The following is an 18,116-nucleotide window of genomic DNA, read 5'->3' as shown; positions in this document are numbered from 1 at the left end:
CTTGGCCTCATTAGCTTGGTGCTCTCCACCTGAGCTGCCTGGAGTGGGGCCAGCCAGGGAAATCAGCTCAGGCCCACAGGCCCCTGGGAGAGGAACCTGATAAAAATAGACTGAAAAGAGCCAAAGACTCCTTGAGCAGGAGGGCGGTGGAGGTCATGGCTCCAGGGTGGCTCCAGCTCTGCAGATGGAGGTGGAGGCCAGGGAGGGGAAGAGGCCAGGCCAAGGTCTTGCTGCTATTCATGCGGAGCTGAGATAAGAAAGGGGCCACTTGACTCCCAAAATCATGTTCTTCCTCACCGGCCGTCCATCAGGCTGTGGTCAGGGAGGGACTGAAGCAGCCAATGGACAATGAGAATGACAGGTAATGGAACAATTCACTGTAGGCCATTTGTTGTTTGTTTTCTACAAAGCATAGAGCCCGAGCCGGTTTGGCTCAGTGGATAGAGCATCTGCCTGGGGACTGAAGGGTCCTGGGTTTGATTCTGGTCAAGGGCACATGCCTGGTTTGTGGGCTCAATCCCCAATAGGGGGTGTGCAAGAGGCAGTCAAATAGTCTCTCTTATCATTGATGTTTCTCTCTCTCTCTCTCCTCTTCTCTGAAAAATAAAAATATATTAAAAAATAAAATAAAAAGCATATAAAGAAGTAAAAAATGGCCTGTAGCAGAAAACAGCTGTGAATGTTTTAACTACATAAAAAACAGTACATTAAGGGACAGTGTCACTCAGTAGGTAAAAGTTGGAGCTGTGGAACGCCACTGCTTGGGTTTGACTCCCAGCTCCACTGCTTACATGCCGTGTATCTTTAAGCAAATCACTTAATCTCTCTGTGCCTCACTTTCCTCACCTGTCAAATGTGCTAACATCGGGGCCTGCTGCACGGTGGTGGAGTGAGGTGGCGTGCCTCCACGAAAAGCACTGTGACCCTGGGCCCCATAGAACTGCACTGACTCGGTGTGAGGAGGGAGAGTCACTTACACAGAGAAAGTGAAAAGCAAAGCAAAAGCCGACCTGCTCCACTGGGCCCTTCCCCACAGGGACTCTGTGTTAACAGCTCCCTGTGGGTCCTCACAGGAGATCACCCGTGCAGACACTAGCATGTATGTGTGGGTGCACCCATGTGTGTGTTGAGCAATATCCTTACAATATGGCAACAAAGCATCCTACTCTACACAGGTTCCAAATCTTGTCTAATACTATTGATAACATTCAGGGAATCTTTCTCTTTTTTTTTCTTAAAGAACTAGAGGCCCAGTACACGAATTTGTGCACAGGTAGGGTCCGTCGGCCTGGCCTGCAATCGGGACTTATCAGGGCCAGCTGGCCAAGGGGAGGGACTGCAGGAGGTTGGCTGTGGGAGCAAACTGACCACCAGGGGCAGCCACTTATTGAGCGTGTGCCCCTGGTGCTCAGTAAACATCATAGCAACCAGTCGATTGGTCTTTCGGTTGAATGGTAGTAATGGTCATTTAGGCTTTTATAGAGATAGATAGCTTATTGATTTTTAAAAAGAAAAGAAGGAAGGAGAGATTAGGAAACATAGATATGAGAGTGCATCAGCTGCCTCCTGTGCCCCCTAACCCATAACCGGGCATGTGCCCTGTCCAGAATCCAACCATGACTTCCTGGTTCACAGGTTGATGCTCAATCATTGAGCCACACCAACTGGGCAGCCCTTCTTTTTAATAGCTATGTGGCATTCCATCCCACGGATGGGCCATAATGGGTCCCAATTGATGTTTCTCACATTGATGTTCCTCTCTCTCTCCTTTCCGATCTCTGAAATCAATAAAAACATATATATTTTCTAACGTTAGTTGCAATGTAGAATCTGAACCATGCTAATTAATTTTTCTTACTCTTTTGCAATAAAATCCATTGACCTCACCCTGGCCAGTGTGGCTCACTTGGTTGGAGCATTATCCCGTACACCAAAAGGTGGCAGGTTTGATTCCCAGTCAGGGCACATACCTAGGTTGAGAGTTCAGTCAACAGTTGGAGCCCTTACAAGAGGCAACAAATCAATATTTTTCTCTCTCCCTCTCTCACTAAAATAAGTACTAGTAATCATGTCCTCAGTGAGGATGAAAAAAAAAAATCCATTGACTTATCTTGCATTTTAATCTATCTTTTATTCATGCATGATTTTGGAGCATAATACATTAGTCCTGTTAAAAGATATCGAGCCACTGACTCATGCAAATCTTTGAAACGTTGACACATTTCATTACTATAATGAAAAATTTCATCAGAAAATTCTTTCAGTATTTGGAAGCTGTCAAATCCATGGTGTGAAATTTCCAACATTTATATTTTTGCTCAAAAACTCAAATTTTATTGGAAACAAGTAGCTGTCAGTTGATTTCCTTGAAGTCACAGGCTCACTACGTTCATTTTCAAAAAAATGCCTGCCAAATGCTGAAATCAGAATAATCATATCTATATTTTTAACAATTGTCCTTCAAGTGAAAATGGTGTTCCACGAAAAATGCCTAGTTTTACCTGCAACTCAAAAGATTGCACAAGTACTTTTCTTGGAGATCACTGTGGTACTTCAGTTTGAGCAGAAAAGTTTTATGCATCTTTCCCATTCATTCAAACATAACATTAGACAAAGTCACATACTGGCCCTGCCTGTTTTTCTCCTTGGTTAGAGCATTGATCCACAGACCAAAGGGTCTTGGGTTCAATTTCAAGTAAAGGGCAGGTACCTCAGTTGCAGATTCCCCAGCCCCAGTGGGGGCATATACAGGAGGCAACCAATAAATAGATGGATGTGGCTCTCTCACCTGGATGTTTCTTTCTCTCTCCCCCTCTACCCTCCCTTCTCTCTGTCTGTCCCCCTCTTCCCTTGCTACTACTCTCTTTAGAAATCATGGAAAAAATATCCTCAGGTGAGGGTTTTAAAAATTTTTTTTACAAAGTCACATACTCAAGGGTCAAGGCTTAGTAAATACAATAATTTTACTGTTTCATCAAGGATTTTTTTCCCCATTGATAGCATTTAACAGTACTTTTGAAAAAAAACCCTCATTTGAGGATATGTTTATTGATTTTAGAGAGAAAGGAAGGGAGAGAGGTAGAGGAGCATTGATGTGAGAGAGAAAAATTAATTGGTTACTTTGTGTGTGCCCCAACCAGGGATCGAACCTGCAATCTTTTCGAGCCATTTGGCCAGTGCTATTTAACAGTGTTTTTACATTTTTATTTTTCAATTACAGTTTGCATTCAATATTACCTTGAATTAGTTTCAGGTGTACAGCATAGTGGTTAGACAATCATATAGTTTACAGAGTGATTCCCCCAATAATTCCAGTGCCCACCTGGTACTAATCATAGTTATTACAATACTAGAGGCCCAGTGCATGAAATTCATGCAGGAGGGGGTGGGTTGTCCCTCAGTCCATCCTGTACCCTCTCTAATCTGGGACCCGTCGAGGGATATCCGACTGCCAGTTTAGGGGCATTATCTCCAATCATAAGGAAAATCACATAGAATGTCCTTGACATACAAACAGTGTGGTTTTATGAGTTATTTTAATAATAATGGTCATTCATTTAAATGATATCTGCTTACATACAATACAGCTGGTACTATGTGAATTCAGAATGTTAATATCACAAAATCATAGAAGGTTGTAGTGGAAATAACCTTGAATTGTCTAGTTCAAACTTTTATAAATATTGTAATTCACTTTTCAAATATTTTGAATGCTTTCTGTCCTAAGAAGCCTAACCAACTTTTGAGGCAACCCATTTTCTGTGAAAGGACTGGGGGAATCCGGTAGCAGACATGGGTCCGGCCATGCTGCTTGCCTGCCGTCCCCTGGGACTACGGGACTCCGGCAGGCTGAGTGGGCTGGGCGCAGCCATCTTGTGGCTATGGGCGCCGTTATCTTTGTGATGGTGTAGCGGTCAATTTGCATATCCCCTCTTTATTAAATAGGATTATTGACTCTATTCCCTATGCTGAACTTTACATCCCTGTGACTATTTTGTAACTACCAATTTGTACTTCTCAATCCTTCACCTTTTTCAGCCAATCCCCTCCCTCCTCCCATCTGGAAACCATCTGTCTATTTTCTGTGGTATGAGTCTGTTTTAATTTTGTTTGTTCATGTATTTTGTTCTTTAGATTCCACATATAAGTGAAATCATATGGTATTTGTCTTCCTCTGTCTAACTTATTTCACTTAGAAAATACCCTCTAGGAGGTCCATCCATGATGTTGCAAGTAGTAGGTAAGATTTTATTCTTTTTTTATGGCCAAGCAATATTCCACTGTATATATGTACCACCACTTTTTTATTCACTTGGGTTGTATCTATATCTTGGCTATTGTAATGAACACAGGGAGGGAATCACCACAGATGTTCTTAAGTAAAGCAAGCTCTAAAACAATTGTGAGTGCCTAGCTGTGAGGCATAAAGTGACTGCCCACCTGTATGGCTTGGCTCTTCTTAAGGTGCCAGCAGTGTTACTCAGCACTGCTTTTGCATTATTGCACATGACAACAAACATTTTAAAAAGCAAACGTGTAACGTGATCATGCTTTTGATCTCTTGGACTCCTTGAGAGACTTTGGGGACCCCTCTCTGAGAAATGCCGTCCTACAGGGTGAAGCCCAAACTTCTTGGTGTGGCCCAGACGGTTCTCTATGACCTGCCCTGCCCGTCTGTCATCCCATCGCATCCCTACTCAAGTTCATGCTTTACCTGGAAAGAGTGGCCTCATCCTGTGGGCAGAAACCTGGCTCCAGAACCCAAACCAAGCTGCCCAGTTGTTCATATTCTCCAGGAGCAGGAAGCAAAATGACATTGTTTCTGGCTTCAAATCTCTGGGCCTTTGCTTGAGCTGCTCACTCTGAACATATTCTTTGATCTTGGGGACTCCCTAGAACTCACTTTCCTTTCTGGTGAGCTCCTATTCAGTCTTCAAAGTCTAGCTCAACTATCATCTCCTCTGTGAAGCCTTTCAGTCTATTCCTGCAGTACTTTGTACAAACCTCATTTATTGAACGTAATGCATTGTAGAGGGTCACGGGGCTGATCAACAACTCAGGATCCCCAAGCTGAAAACTGGGCTTGGTTTGTTCAATCATTTGTTTTTTGTTTGTTTGTTTTTAATATATTTTTATTGATTTCAGAGAAGTAGGGAGAGGGAGAGAGAAAGATATATAGAAACATCAATGATGAGAGAGAATCATTGATCGGCTTCTTTCTGCATGACCCCTACTGGAGATCGAGCCCGCAACCCAGGCATGTGCCCCTGACCAGAACTGAACCCAGGACACTTCAGTCCGCAAGCCGACACTCTATCCACTGAGCCAAACCAGCTAAAGCAAATCATTTGGTTTAAAAACCTGCCCTGAATAGACGGGAGGCTATTTATAGTCTTTTTCTGTAGCCTGCTTACTGGGAATTCTCATACATTTCACTGCAGCAATATGAATTGTTTCATTCCCATGTGGAGTGCTGCGAGAACAATGGTATATGCCCCATATTATCTTTCTAAAATCTGATACATTCTGAAATCCAAGATCCATGTGACCTTCAAGGACTGTGGACTTGTATTTCTTTCCCTTGAATATGCCCATTTCTTCCTGCTTAACCGATATCCATGGGTATGGATGGGTACCGGGTACTAAACATATCTGTATCCTCAGATTCCAGCAGGGCAGTTGGAATTTAGGGAGCAGATCGGAGCTCAGAATTTTAGGGTAGTTGTCAGGTTACAGTGACAGATTAAATACATGTTTCTACATTTGCTCCTTCCTGAAACCACTAAAACTTCTGGGAGAGGGATTTTTGTTGAGCAAACAGGATGGGAAACCGCAGCCACAGAGAACGACCCCACCTCCGAGCTGTCGTCATCCCAGGTGACCTTTCTTGTGATGTCGGGGGTCCAGCTGAACCCTACTTAATAGTCACTGGGTCTTTTGGGTCCCTTAGTGGGGTGATTTAAGCTCATGCCAGCAGACACCCATCTCACCTCATGTGGCTTTGTAGCCCCCACCCCAGGTGTTCCGCCAGGAGACCGTGTTCACTGAGGCCACGGACGTCCGTCTGGGGTCCTTTCTGCGTTCTTATCAGAGGACCCTTTGGACAACGGGACTCCGCTCCTGTGGGTCTGGTATGACTCTGTGCCTCACAGGGAGTGTGGGGTGACCAGTGGCAGTCAGGCTGGTGAATGTTGAGGAACCAGGAGGAAGGCAGGTTACAGGAAAAACAAGAAAAATAATAACTGTAAACAGCGCCAGAGGCCAACTGTGACACTTGCTCTGAGTCTTGGCCCTGCTCACCCTTCGTTGCCTGGTGCAAGGCCTGCCTCTCCCCTTGCCTTGGCTTTTTCTCTCTGAAATTAGTCAGTGTTGTCACGCGATACCATGATCACTCTGCCGCCACTTCCTGAAACACTGGGAGTGGCCGTGGAACCTCATGGATGAGCAGGCTGTCATAAGTGCCACGTTGGCTTCCGGGGTCCACACACAGCCACTGGGCGTCCATCTTGGGCGTTTCTGCTTTGTGCCTGGCCATTTCGTCCAGCCTCCTGATCCCAGAAGCCTCGTGAGGCTGGATGGACTGAGCCCAGAAAGACATGGGCTAGCTTTTCTAAGGGCTTAGCAAACAGAGCGGGTCTAGTAGCCGATCATGAGCCTCTGAAAACTTCAGCTTCTTGGAATTTCCACATTTGCTTTTAATTTTGCTCCTTCTATACCACTGGCTCCGGATTACGTGTCTGGTTTCTGTGCAGAAAAAGCTGCCTAGTGGATCTGCACAGCTAAGAACAAGTGGGTCTTGTTCCAAATCAGCCAGAGGGAGATTCTAGGTAAGTTGGGGAAGATAGAGGCCCCCTCCATCTTCTCATCCTTATACTTTCTAAGACAAGGATTATTGTCACTACTAGAGGCCCTGTGCATGAAATTCATGCATGGGGGTGAGGGTGGGGGGAGGTGTCCCTCAGCCCGGCCTGCACCCTCTCCAACCTGGGACACGTCGGGACATCCCTCTCGCACTCCGGGACAGCTGGCTCCACTCGCCTGCCTGCCTACCTGATTGCTCCTAACCGCTTTTGCCTGCCAGCCTGATCGCCCCCTAAATGCTCTCCCGCCAGCCTGATGGCCCCCAACTGCCTCTCCTGCCGGCCTGATCACCTCCAACAATCAGATTTTCCCAGGGACCCATGTTTTTCACATTCCTCTTTTCCTCTTTCTCCTCATATATAAAAATACTAGAGGCCCAGTGTACGAATTTGTTAACAGGTGGGGTCCCGGGCAGCCTGGCCCCAATCGGGGCAGATCGGGGCTAGGCCTGTTGGGAGGAGGAGATGACTGGATGTTGGCCAGCCGGCTACCCTGATTAGGGCCTGATCAGGGCCCGGCTGGCTGAAGGGAGGGGCCGCAGGCGATTGGGGTTGGGGGGCCGATTGGGGGCATGGCCAGCCATGCAGAGAGGCTGTGGGCAGTGTGCCAGCCTGCTCCGGCCCCAAATGGTGTGGGGAGTGCTGACCAGGGGGCCAATGTCCTGGGGTGGGGCCAGGGGGTTGGCCAGCTAGCCCTGCCCCTGATTCGGGTGTGGGGGCTGATCTGGGGTGGGTCCGGGTAGCGGGAGGGGCTGCAGGCCGATCAGGGTGGTGGGGGTGCATTGGCAGTGGGGCAACCCTGGGTGAGGGGCTGCAGGCCTATCCAGGGGCGCGGGCCAATCAGGGGTGGGCTGGCTGGGGGGAGGGGCCGCAGGAGGTTGGCCTGCAGGCCCCACCCCTGATCAGGCCAGTTAGCTGTCCACAGTGGGCATCATAGCGACCAGTCATGAGTCATTCCTGTCGTTACGGACTCTGGCTTTTTATATATACAGATGATGGCTGCAGGAAGGAGACAGCGGGAAATAAATGGAACTCCCAGAAAGCTGATAGAACTGCTAGAAGTACATTAAATCAGTGGGGAAATTTGTGTGAAATCCGAGTCATAGCTTATTCATCAAGATCGACAAGAAACCCAAATGGAGTGAAACTGGGGTTTGCTGTGTGGTCAAGAGGCTGGTTGTTCTCCCTGTCATGGGACACACCCAGGAGACGGGAGGGGCAGCACAGAGTAGAGTGGGCCACATGTTTACTGATACAAACGATACACAGGGCTAGGTCTGACCAAACAATGGAATCGATGTCCCCTCCCCTAAGAAAAAAGTCCTTTACATCATTTCCAACTGACATTCTCTTCCGCTTAGATCAGTAACATTCCCTTCTCAGTACTTGCCAAAACTCTGGATCTGCTTAGCAAATTCCCCAAAGCACAGACCTTTTTTTTTTAAAAAAAAAAAAACAACACGTCCCTTTTCTTTTTTAAAAAAAATATATTTTATTGATTTTTTACGGAGAGGAAGGGAGAGGGATAGAGAGTCAGAAACATCGATAAGAGAGAAACATCGATCAGTTGCCTCCTGCACACTCCCTACTGGGTATGTGCCCGCAACCAAGGTACATGCCCTTGGCCAGAATTAAACCTGGGACCCTTGAGTCCGCAGGCTGATGCTCTATCCACTGAGCCAAACTGGCCAGGGCAAGAACAGACCTTTAAAAGCTCTGACTCCCCAGTCCCTCAGTGCTGGTGCCATTTTGGTGCTCAGCCCATCTGTTTCCAGATGGTCTAATACCTTTATACTTCTTTACAAATTTAGGCCTCTTATGTTCCTCCTTTGGCGATCCTAACACTAAGTTCTAAGGTTATTGGAAGAATTATTTGTAAAGTGGAGAGCAGTGGTTCCCAATTATTTTTTGGCCATGCCCCACCTAAGCATCTCTAAAATCCTGATGCCCTCCCCCTGTGACATATAATTCTTATTACTCAAAAAGTGAACTTCTATTCACATGGAGGAAGCCTAAAAGACCATTAACTTGGTCTAAGCAAGGTTCCAAAGAACATGGCATCCATAAAAGAAAGAAAATAAAAGAACGAAAGGGCAGTTGAAGTTCTGAGGAAGAAATTAAAAAATAATAATAATATGAAGTGATATGAAAAAATAGCACCTAAAGTTTCAAAACCTGTAATAGAGAACTGAAATGCATAAATATGTCACAATACATCTACACTAATAAAAGAGAAACATGGTAATTAGCGTACGACCGCTACCCTTCCCATTGGCTAATCAGCATATCCTTATGCAAATTAACTGTCAGCCAAGATGGCGGCTGGCAGCCATGCACTGAAGCAAACAGGGAGGCTTGCTTGCTCCAGTGGCTGCGGACTCCAACGTTCCCCGCCTGACTTGCCGGCCTTTCAGCTGCAACTTTAAGCAACTATGTTGCAAATATAGAAGCTAAACAAAACCCCAGAAACCGGCTTTCAGTCAGCCGGGCTTCAGCCAGCCAGACCACAACATTGTATCAAATACAGAAGGTAAAGGCCAGAAACCTGCTTTCAGCAGCGAGGCCTCAGAGCTAAAGCTGGCCCAGAATAGAAAAAAGGAAAAAGAAAAAAAGGAGCAGTTGGGAGCTTCCGTCACCCGCCAGCCTGACAACGGCCCTCAGCCCCTTAGCCAGACTGGCCAGGCACCCCAGTGGGGACCCCCACCCTGATCCAGGACACCTTTCAGGGTAAAACAGCCAACCCCAAAGGGTAATATGCCTCCTGCCACCGGGATCAGCGGAGCAGCGAGGCCTCCCGGCACCGGGATCAGCATGACAGGGGGCAGCGCCCAAACCCCCTGATCACCCTGTGGCTCTGTGTGTGACAGGGGGCGGGGCCACAACCGCCCTATCTGCCCTGCTCTGTTCATGACAGGGGAAGGCGCCCCAACCCCCTGATCAGCCCTGCTCTGTGCCTGATAGGGGGGAGCTCCCCAGCCCCCTGATCGCCCTGCGGCTCTGTGTGTGACAGGGTGTGGTGCCCCAACCCCCTGATTGGCCCTGCTCTGTGGGTGATAGAGGGTGGCGCCCCAATCCCCCTCCACGGGCCTTGCTCTGTGTGTGACAGGGTAGAGCCATAACCTCCCCATTGGCCCTGCCCTGAGTGTGACAGGGTGCAGCGCCCCAACCTCCTGATCTGCCCTGCTCTGTGTGTGACAGGGGGCGGTGCCCCAACTCCCCTTTCAGCCCTACTCTGTGAGTGACAGGGGGGAGCTCCTTAACCCCCTGATGGGCCCTGCTCTGTGCGTGACAGGGGGGAGCTCCCCAACCCCCTGATCGACCCTGCTCTGTGTGTGACAGGGTTCAGCGCCCCAACCCCCTGATCGGCCCTGCTCTGTGAGTGACAGGGGGCAGCACCCCAACCCCCTGATTGGCCCTGCTCTGTGAGTGACAGGGGGCAGCGCCCCAACCCCCTGATTGGCCCTGCTCTGTGCATGACAGGGGGGAGCTCCCCAACCCCCTGATCGACCCTGCTCTGTGTGTGACAGGGTATGGAGCCCCAACCCCCCTGATGGGCCCTGCTCTGTGAGTGACAGGGGGCAGTGCCCCAACCCCCTGATTGGCCCTGCTCTGTGCGTGACAGGGGATGGCACCGCAACCTCCCCATCGACCCTGCCTTGAGTGTGACAGGGGGCAGTGCCCCAACCCCCCAATCAGCCCTACCCTGAGCGTGACTGAGGGTGGCATCGCAACGTCCCGATCCGCCCTGCTCTGTGCATGACAGGGGGCGGCGCCCCAACTCCCCAATCGGCCCTGCTCTGAGCCTGACCAGGGGCTGCACCTAGGGATTGGTCTTGCCCTCTGCCACCCGGTAGCAGGCCTAAGCCAGCAGGTTGTTATCTCCCGAGGGGTCCCAGACTGTAAGAGGGCACAGGACGGGCTGGGGAACCGCCCCCCCCGAGTGCACAAATTTTTGTGCACCGGGCCTCTAGTATTTATATACTACTGTATATGAGGTCCCTAGAACCATAAGAAATGCAAAAAATTCATTGTTAATAACACATTTTTGAATTACACCCCTTAAAGAACAAATTGTCCCCCTATGGGGCGTGTGCTCCTAGTTGGGAACCACTGGTCTAGAGCATTCTGGGTCACAGCAAAGACCACACAGGTCAGCCACCTTAGGATCAGCTATTAATATACTGACAAGTCCCTTGGCCTCAGTGTCAGGCAGGTCTCAGGAGGGGTAGTTGATGAAGGCTGTTTTGCTTCTTAAAATAACGTCTACAGACAATCAGCATTTCCTTTCTTCTCTGTCTCCCAAGGCAAGTTAGTCCCAGAAGGGACTGAGAGAAATCCTCTCTAAGGAAAGATCTGTTTCCATGACAGTTCATAGAACAGAAATGATCCAGAGTGCTTTCTATTATTACTAATTTGAGATTGAGAGAGAGAGAGAAACATCGATTGTTCACTGAATGATGCATTCATTGGTTGACTCTTGCATGTGCCATTCATATATGACGTGTATGTTTGAACCCACAACCTTGGCGAACCAGAGTGAGTGATGCTTTAACCAACTGAGCTACCCAGCCAGAGCCAGAGTGTGTTTTCACAGTGAAGGCCATAAGGCCTGACTGCCTTCCCTTTACCTATCTGTCCCATTTTGGGAAACTCCGCCTCAATACAGACCCATGATTACAGTATTGCCCCATCCCAAGTATCAACAAGTTGTTACTGACACTTCCTAGGAATGAGCCTTCCTAGTGCTGTTGAGACCACACTATCCAACCAAAAGGTTGGTCATTAATGCATCCTTCAAATTGATTTATGCTCAAAGGGGGGGGACTGTGGATGAATAAAGGGGTCCTATGCCAAGTAACCCCATGGGGTGATGTGATCATAAGCTCCTACCTGGGCAGGTCATGGTACCTGGCCACATCCCAGGCATATAACATTTTAGTAAAAGCTTTGTTTTCCTTAAGCAGTCCGTGCCCATTGTTTCTAGGTGAACACACATCTGAAATAAACACCCTCAAGAGAGCACAATCTTGCCCAGCTGGTGTGCCGCAGAGGTTGGGCATCGATCCATGAACCAAGAGGTCACTGGTTCCATTCCCAGTGAGGGCACATGGTCTGGATGTGGGCTCATTTCCCAGGAGGGGACGTGCAAGAGACAGCCAATGGATGCTTCTCTCTCATCGATGTTTCTATCTCTCTCTCTCTCATTCACCTCCTCTCTCTAAAATCATTAGACATACAGTACGTTTTAAAAAAGAGCACATTCTTGTTAACTATCCTGTCAGCCAATCCCCACCTGCTTTCTCCCACCTTCATGTAACCTTCCTTACATCCCCTCCTTCATTTCACATGAATAGATGTAGCTGAAAAACTGTATTCTCCAGAGCATTGGTGATGTTACTCAGTTTGGCTCAAATAAATTTCCTAAATATTCAAATATATATATATTTCTGCCTTAATACGGAAGGGGATTCTGGCCAATGTGCCCACATGCACGAAACTTTAGGACACTATGCTAAGTGGAATAAGCCAGTTTCAGAGGACAAATACTGTCTGATTCCACTTTTATGAGGCACTCAAATCCATAGAGATGGGAAGAAGAATGGCAGTTTTGAGGGAGAGTGGGCTGTTTAGTGGGTACAGAGTTTCTGTTTTGCAAGATGAAGAGTGTTCTGGAGAATGGTTGCACAATAATGTAAATATACTTAACACTATTGAATGGTTTTCTTAAAAATGGCTAAGGTGGTAAATTTTATGTTGTGCAGTTTTTTAACATAACACAAATTTTTTAAAAAGAGGTGTTTCTTTAAAAAATCACTACTGTGAAGTGGAAGATGGAAAAGATGAACACCTCATATCCTGTGAATATAAATATAAATTCTAATATTTAAATTCTAAATATAAATGTAAATTGGTCCTATTTGTTTGGATACCAGTGAGGATCTAGGTTTGAAGAAATTTTTATATGGCGATATCCTCTGATCCAGTCATTCTACTTCTAGAAATATCTTAAGGAGAATCAATATCAAATGCAGATAAAACTTTTATGCAAGACGAGTGTTTTATTTACATGAAGAACTAGAAACAAGCTAAGGTTCACCAGTGGGCAGCAGAGAGACCGGGAAGCGTGAGGAGGACTGGGCAGCCCACAGCAGGGCTGTAGGGATGGGGCCAGGGCCGCAGGACCCCAGGGCCTTATGGGATGAGGGTCTTGCAGAAGCAAGAAGGGTGCAGGCTTGGGAAGCTACAGCTCCAGGAATTTATCACCACAGAGACTTGGCATAGGGTGCAAGACATCGTTTGGGAATGAGAAGAGTCATTTACAAGTAACACAGACGTATTAATAAACGTTTTTGTATATAAAAGAGAGTCGAGCCTAGTCCTCACAAACACGGGATTGGCATCAGGAAGACTTGGGCTGGAGTCCTAGCTCTAGCCCTACTGTGAGACTGGGAATAACCCCAGTTTAGGTGAAAACCTAGACTTTGTCATGGTTTCCTCCACATTCCAATGTGAGCCACCATGGCGCCCACCACGTGGAATGTGTGAGAGTATTTGGTAAGGGAACTCGTAAGGAGCCTGTGGTAGACACACCATCAATATTAGCTGAGTGATTAGTCAACACAAATGTCCCCAACCTCAAGTCATTTCCAAAACATTCCTTCCATCTTTTCTTCTGTGTCTGGTGTTACTGCTTCTTTGGTTTTATGACTCCTCAGCTGTGTGTTTCCTTGTCTGAGGATCTTCTCCTTCTGCCCCCACAGGACAAGGGGACTGTCACTTGGCTTGGAGTGGGCTGGAGTGAGGTGATACCTTCTCTTAACTAGCAGCTGGCAGAGCCTGTCAGACAGGGAAACACAGTGGATTGAGTCCATCTTGGCACTTGCAGCCTTCCTTCCCTGAAAGAAACACCAGAGAAGAAGCCCCTCGCTGCTCCCTGTTGCTCAGCTGGCTCACCTCCAACACCACAACTTGTTTTCTCTTCCCCAAGGGTGAAGCAACACCTATTTCCAGCTGGACACAGACTGGTGAGCTGAAGGGGAAACTCTGAGATCCCACTGCTGACACCATGACCTCAGAAGCTGATGGGATCTGCCCAGGTAGTCAGCTGCCTCCTCTCTAGCTGGTTCCTGCTTATTATCTAGAATTAAGGGAAGCATCTCCAGGCTGGGTTAAGCTACACAGGAATCAAGAACCTCCCAGTGGATTGATGAGTGTCCTCAACCCCCCATGAGGGACCAATGGGAGTCCCCTCAACTAGGAGTCTGTGCGAGGGCCTCCTTCCTGGCTCTCTCCTCAGGCTGCTCACTGCCTCCCGTCCTCTGCAACTCATGCAATGCCTCCAACGAGGCCAGGACAGCCCATGGGAGGTGGGAATTTCTTGTTCACTGTAACTGGAACCTGCTAGTTCCTGGTGGAAACTTTCCCCTTCAAATACTGCCACCACCCACAGCTGTGCTGGGGCCCTGATCTGTGTTCCCAATTATAAACACCTGCGTACCAGGTGTGACTGTCTCAGGCAGGAACTTCTTCTGTTGATCTCAGATACCCCTGCAGAGGCCTGTTTTGTTATTTCCCACACCCACCCACATCCTAGCCAACAAATACACAGATGCAGTGCTCTGGGTTCCCTCCATCTAATTCCAGGTTTCTTTTCTCCCTCAGTAGATGAAGCAAGAAATGGAGAAAACACCCCTCCACCCACCCACATCAACACTGCTTTGCCTAGGCAACCAAGTCCCCCAACCACACACACACACACACACACAGGAGAGGAAAATACTTGTTCAGGTTGCAGCATAAGGGAGGAGAGGACAAATCAGAAACCAGCAGTTCCTGAGCAGGATCCGAGGTCCCCGAGGGAGGGCAGTAGCTGGTCCATTCCTGAGGATAAACAAGATGATCTCTTGCCCTGGCTGGTTTGGCTCAGTGGATGGAGTGTAGGCCTACAGACTGAAGGGTCCCAGGTTTCATTCCAGACAAGGGCACATATCCGATTGGGGGCTCTATCCCTAGCAGGGGGCATGCATGAAGTGGCTGAACAATATGATTCTCCCTCGTCATTGATTTTACTGTCTCTCTCTCTCCTTCTCCCTCCCTCTCTGAAATCAATACAAATATATATATATATATATATATATTTAAGAATGTGAAAAGACAAACTACAGAATTGAAGAATATTTTAAAAGGCAAAGAAAATTATTTCTTGTTTAAGAAGTGGGCCTGCATGGGGTCAGAGATGCCTACAGGGAGCTGTGGCTCCTGAGACCAGCCTGGAGGGGGGAGAGGTGATACTGATTGATCACAGGATTAGAGCTGAGGCTCCAACCCCCACCCACCTGAAGACACCCCTCCACTGCCCACATTGGAGCATCTATGAGAATCAGGAGGAATTCTCTTTGACTGGTAGTTTTACTCCATCAGTGGTGTGTGGTCTGAAATATTATTTTTATACTAGTGGCCTGGTGCACAAAATTCATGCATGGGAGGCGGGGGGGTCTCAGCCCAGCCTTCACCCTCTCCAATCGGGGAGCCCTTGGGGGATGTCTGACTGCCGATTTAGGCCCGATCCCTGTGGGACATCCCTAAACCGGCAGTTGGCCATCCCTTTAGCAATCTGGGACCCTGGCTCTTAACCACTCACCTGCCTGCCTGCCTGATTGCCCCTAACTTCCTCTGCCTGCCTGCCTGATTAACCCTAACTGCTTCTACTTGCCTGATTGTCCCTAACTGCCCTCCCCTGCAGGACTGATCTTGCCTCCAACTGCTCTCCCTTGCCAGCCTGATCTCGCCCCCAACTGCTCTACCCTGCCAGCCTGATCTCCCCTAACTGCCTCTGCCTCGGACCCCACCACCATGGCTTTGTCCGGAAGGAAGTCGGATGTCCAAAAGATGGCCAGTCTTACCCGGTCTAATTAGCATATTACCATTTTATTAGTATAGATTTGAAAAAGTCCCATAGGCAAACTATAGGGTAGAATGCAGAAATCACATGAATTTTTGAACTACAAGGGGGCTTCAACTTAATGTAAGAAAATGTCTGATGGTTGGCTTTGGATGCCACCTGTGAGCTTTCTGCTTCTTGGCTTTGGGCCTTCTTTTCCTGTCCAAGTTTCGCTTTCTTTTTCTGTGAAATAAGAATAATGTCCCTTGTGTGTATATGTCAGAAAACACATTTACATCCTGTCTCTGTGCACACAAAACATACACCAGTCCCCAGTCCCTTATCTGCATTTCCAGGGTCTCCAAATCCCTGAGAGTCACACTTTTTAAAAAATGTATTTCCTGGCCCTAACCAGTTTGGCTCAGTGGATAGAGTGACAGCCTGTGGACTGAAGGGTTCCAGGTTTGATTCCGGTCAAGGGCATGTACCTTGGTTGCGGGCACATCCCCAGAAGAGGGTGTGCAGCAGGCAGCTGATCGATATTTCTCTCTCATCAATGTTTCTAACTCTCTACTTCTCTCCCTTCCTCTCTGTAAAAATACAATATATATATATATATATATATATATATATATATATATATATATATATATAAATGTATTTCTCTGGATTTGTAGAGAGACTGAAAGTTAGGTAGTCCAGGAAGAGAGATACATCAATTGGTAGCCCTATAGGAGCCCCCACCAGGGTCAGGGAACCTCAACTGAGGTATATGCCTTTGATCGGGAATCGAACTCTAAACCCTTTGGTCCTGGGGCCAATGCTATAACCACTGGGGAAAAGGAGCAGGATGAGGCACAGATCTTTTTTAAAGATCTTTTTCTTAATATATATATATATATATATATATATATATATATATAGACGAGAGAGAGAGAGAGAGAACTGGTGTCTTTCCCTCACTCCTAAGGATATCAGTCATAATGGATTAGGGTCCCACACTTATGACCTCATTTAACCTTAACTATAAAATACAGTCACATGGGCAGTCAGGGCTTCAGAATATACATTTTTGGGTACACAGTTCCATCCCTAGCACCAGACGACTCCCCAAAAGTACCCCAGATTAAGAAAAAAAAAGTTGCCAGGTGACAGCCGCTCAGGAAGATGAACATTTATACTCAATTGGTTATACTCAATTCCATTTCCATTCTACCAGGATTTCTTATAACCTTATCCTTTTTTCTTTCCTTCTAGAGGGCAAAGACTTTGTTCATGTTGTTGAGTATTTAAATGACCCAAGGAACAAAGAGAAACTGCAACGCCTGCTGAGTGATAAATCCTGGGAGGTATTTGTGGCTGCGGCCAAGCTGTCCAGGTAACCTCCAGGGGATGCCTGTATTGTCACCCCTCTCTCCCCTGCATCTAGATTCCTCTGGCAGGCACACTCCTCCAGGCTGGGTTCTGAGCTTGGGGTTGAAGAAGTTACTTCTCAACAGTCCATGAGGAACATTTCCTTCATATCATTCGTTGGCAGAGAAGGGCCTCAGGTTGAGAAGAGATGAGGCCTGCAGGGGGAGGGTTATGTGACCTTGGGCCTGTTACTTAACCTCTCTCTGTCTTTTTCACCTGTTCCATTTCATTTTGAGGAGAATAAGATAATGCATGTAAACTGTTTAGCCTAATGACTGACACATAGTAGGTGGACACTTGACATGAACTTTTAAAAAGATGCTGGGAATAGACAGGGCCCAAGTGACTTCCTGTTGGACGTGAGAGCCACGCAGGACTTCCTGTGGGACAAGCCACAAAATTCCTGGCACAGTTTGTGTCCCTGGGGATTGTGGCTAGAGAGCCTGCTCTCCCTAAGAAAGGGATTGTACAGACTCTGCAGGGTCCTGCTGGCCTGGAAGACGAAGAGCTGCAGTGAAGCTGCACCATGTTGGGTTGAATCCTGAGTGTATCTCTGCCCGGCTCTGGGGCTCTGGGCTTATGTCATCTTATGTCATCTCCCTCTTCAATGCAACAGCAAGTCCATCTGATAGGACTATGGTGAAGGTCTTGGGGTGAACTGCAAGGTCAAGGCTGAGGAAGCAGGTGCAGTCATCCTGTCTGGAGACCCAGAGAGACCTGGAGCAGGGTCAGAGCCTGGCATCTGGATGGAGCAAGGGTGGTCCAGGTGGGAGGATGGTAGGAAGGCTTGGCAGTGGGGCTGGACTATAGTGAGGCACCTGAGGCACCTGGGCACAGGACTGAGGAGGCCAGGGGCATAGTGGAGGGGCGTGGGGAGGGGGCCAGGGCGGGGGTGGAGAGTGGGACGACACATTTCTTCCTTCCCTGATTTGATCCCATTTTTGCTGGGGGCAGAGGGCCCT

At 47.8% G+C, this 18,116-nt stretch overlaps 1 protein-coding gene across 1 annotated transcript in view; it reads left to right on the top strand.

Annotated features, from left to right (window-relative positions):
• The window catches only part of LOC139006527 (apolipoprotein L2-like), a 53,478-nt gene that overhangs the window by 29,209 nt on the left and 6,153 nt on the right, over positions 1 to 18,116 (top strand). The window contains exon 4 of the mRNA XM_070408846.1: positions 16,999 to 17,119. Coding sequence (XP_070264947.1) covers positions 16,999 to 17,119 — 121 coding nt within the window. The remainder of the gene's footprint in view (positions 1 to 16,998; positions 17,120 to 18,116) is intronic.

Source organism: Myotis yumanensis, unplaced genomic scaffold (assembly GCF_028538775.1).
Source record: "Myotis yumanensis isolate MYYU_CA2020_CCGP unplaced genomic scaffold, mMyoYum1.0.hap1 SCAF_3, whole genome shotgun sequence".
NCBI lineage: Eukaryota > Metazoa > Chordata > Mammalia > Chiroptera > Vespertilionidae > Myotis > Myotis yumanensis.
This window is presented reverse-complemented; position numbering and strand designations above follow the sequence as displayed.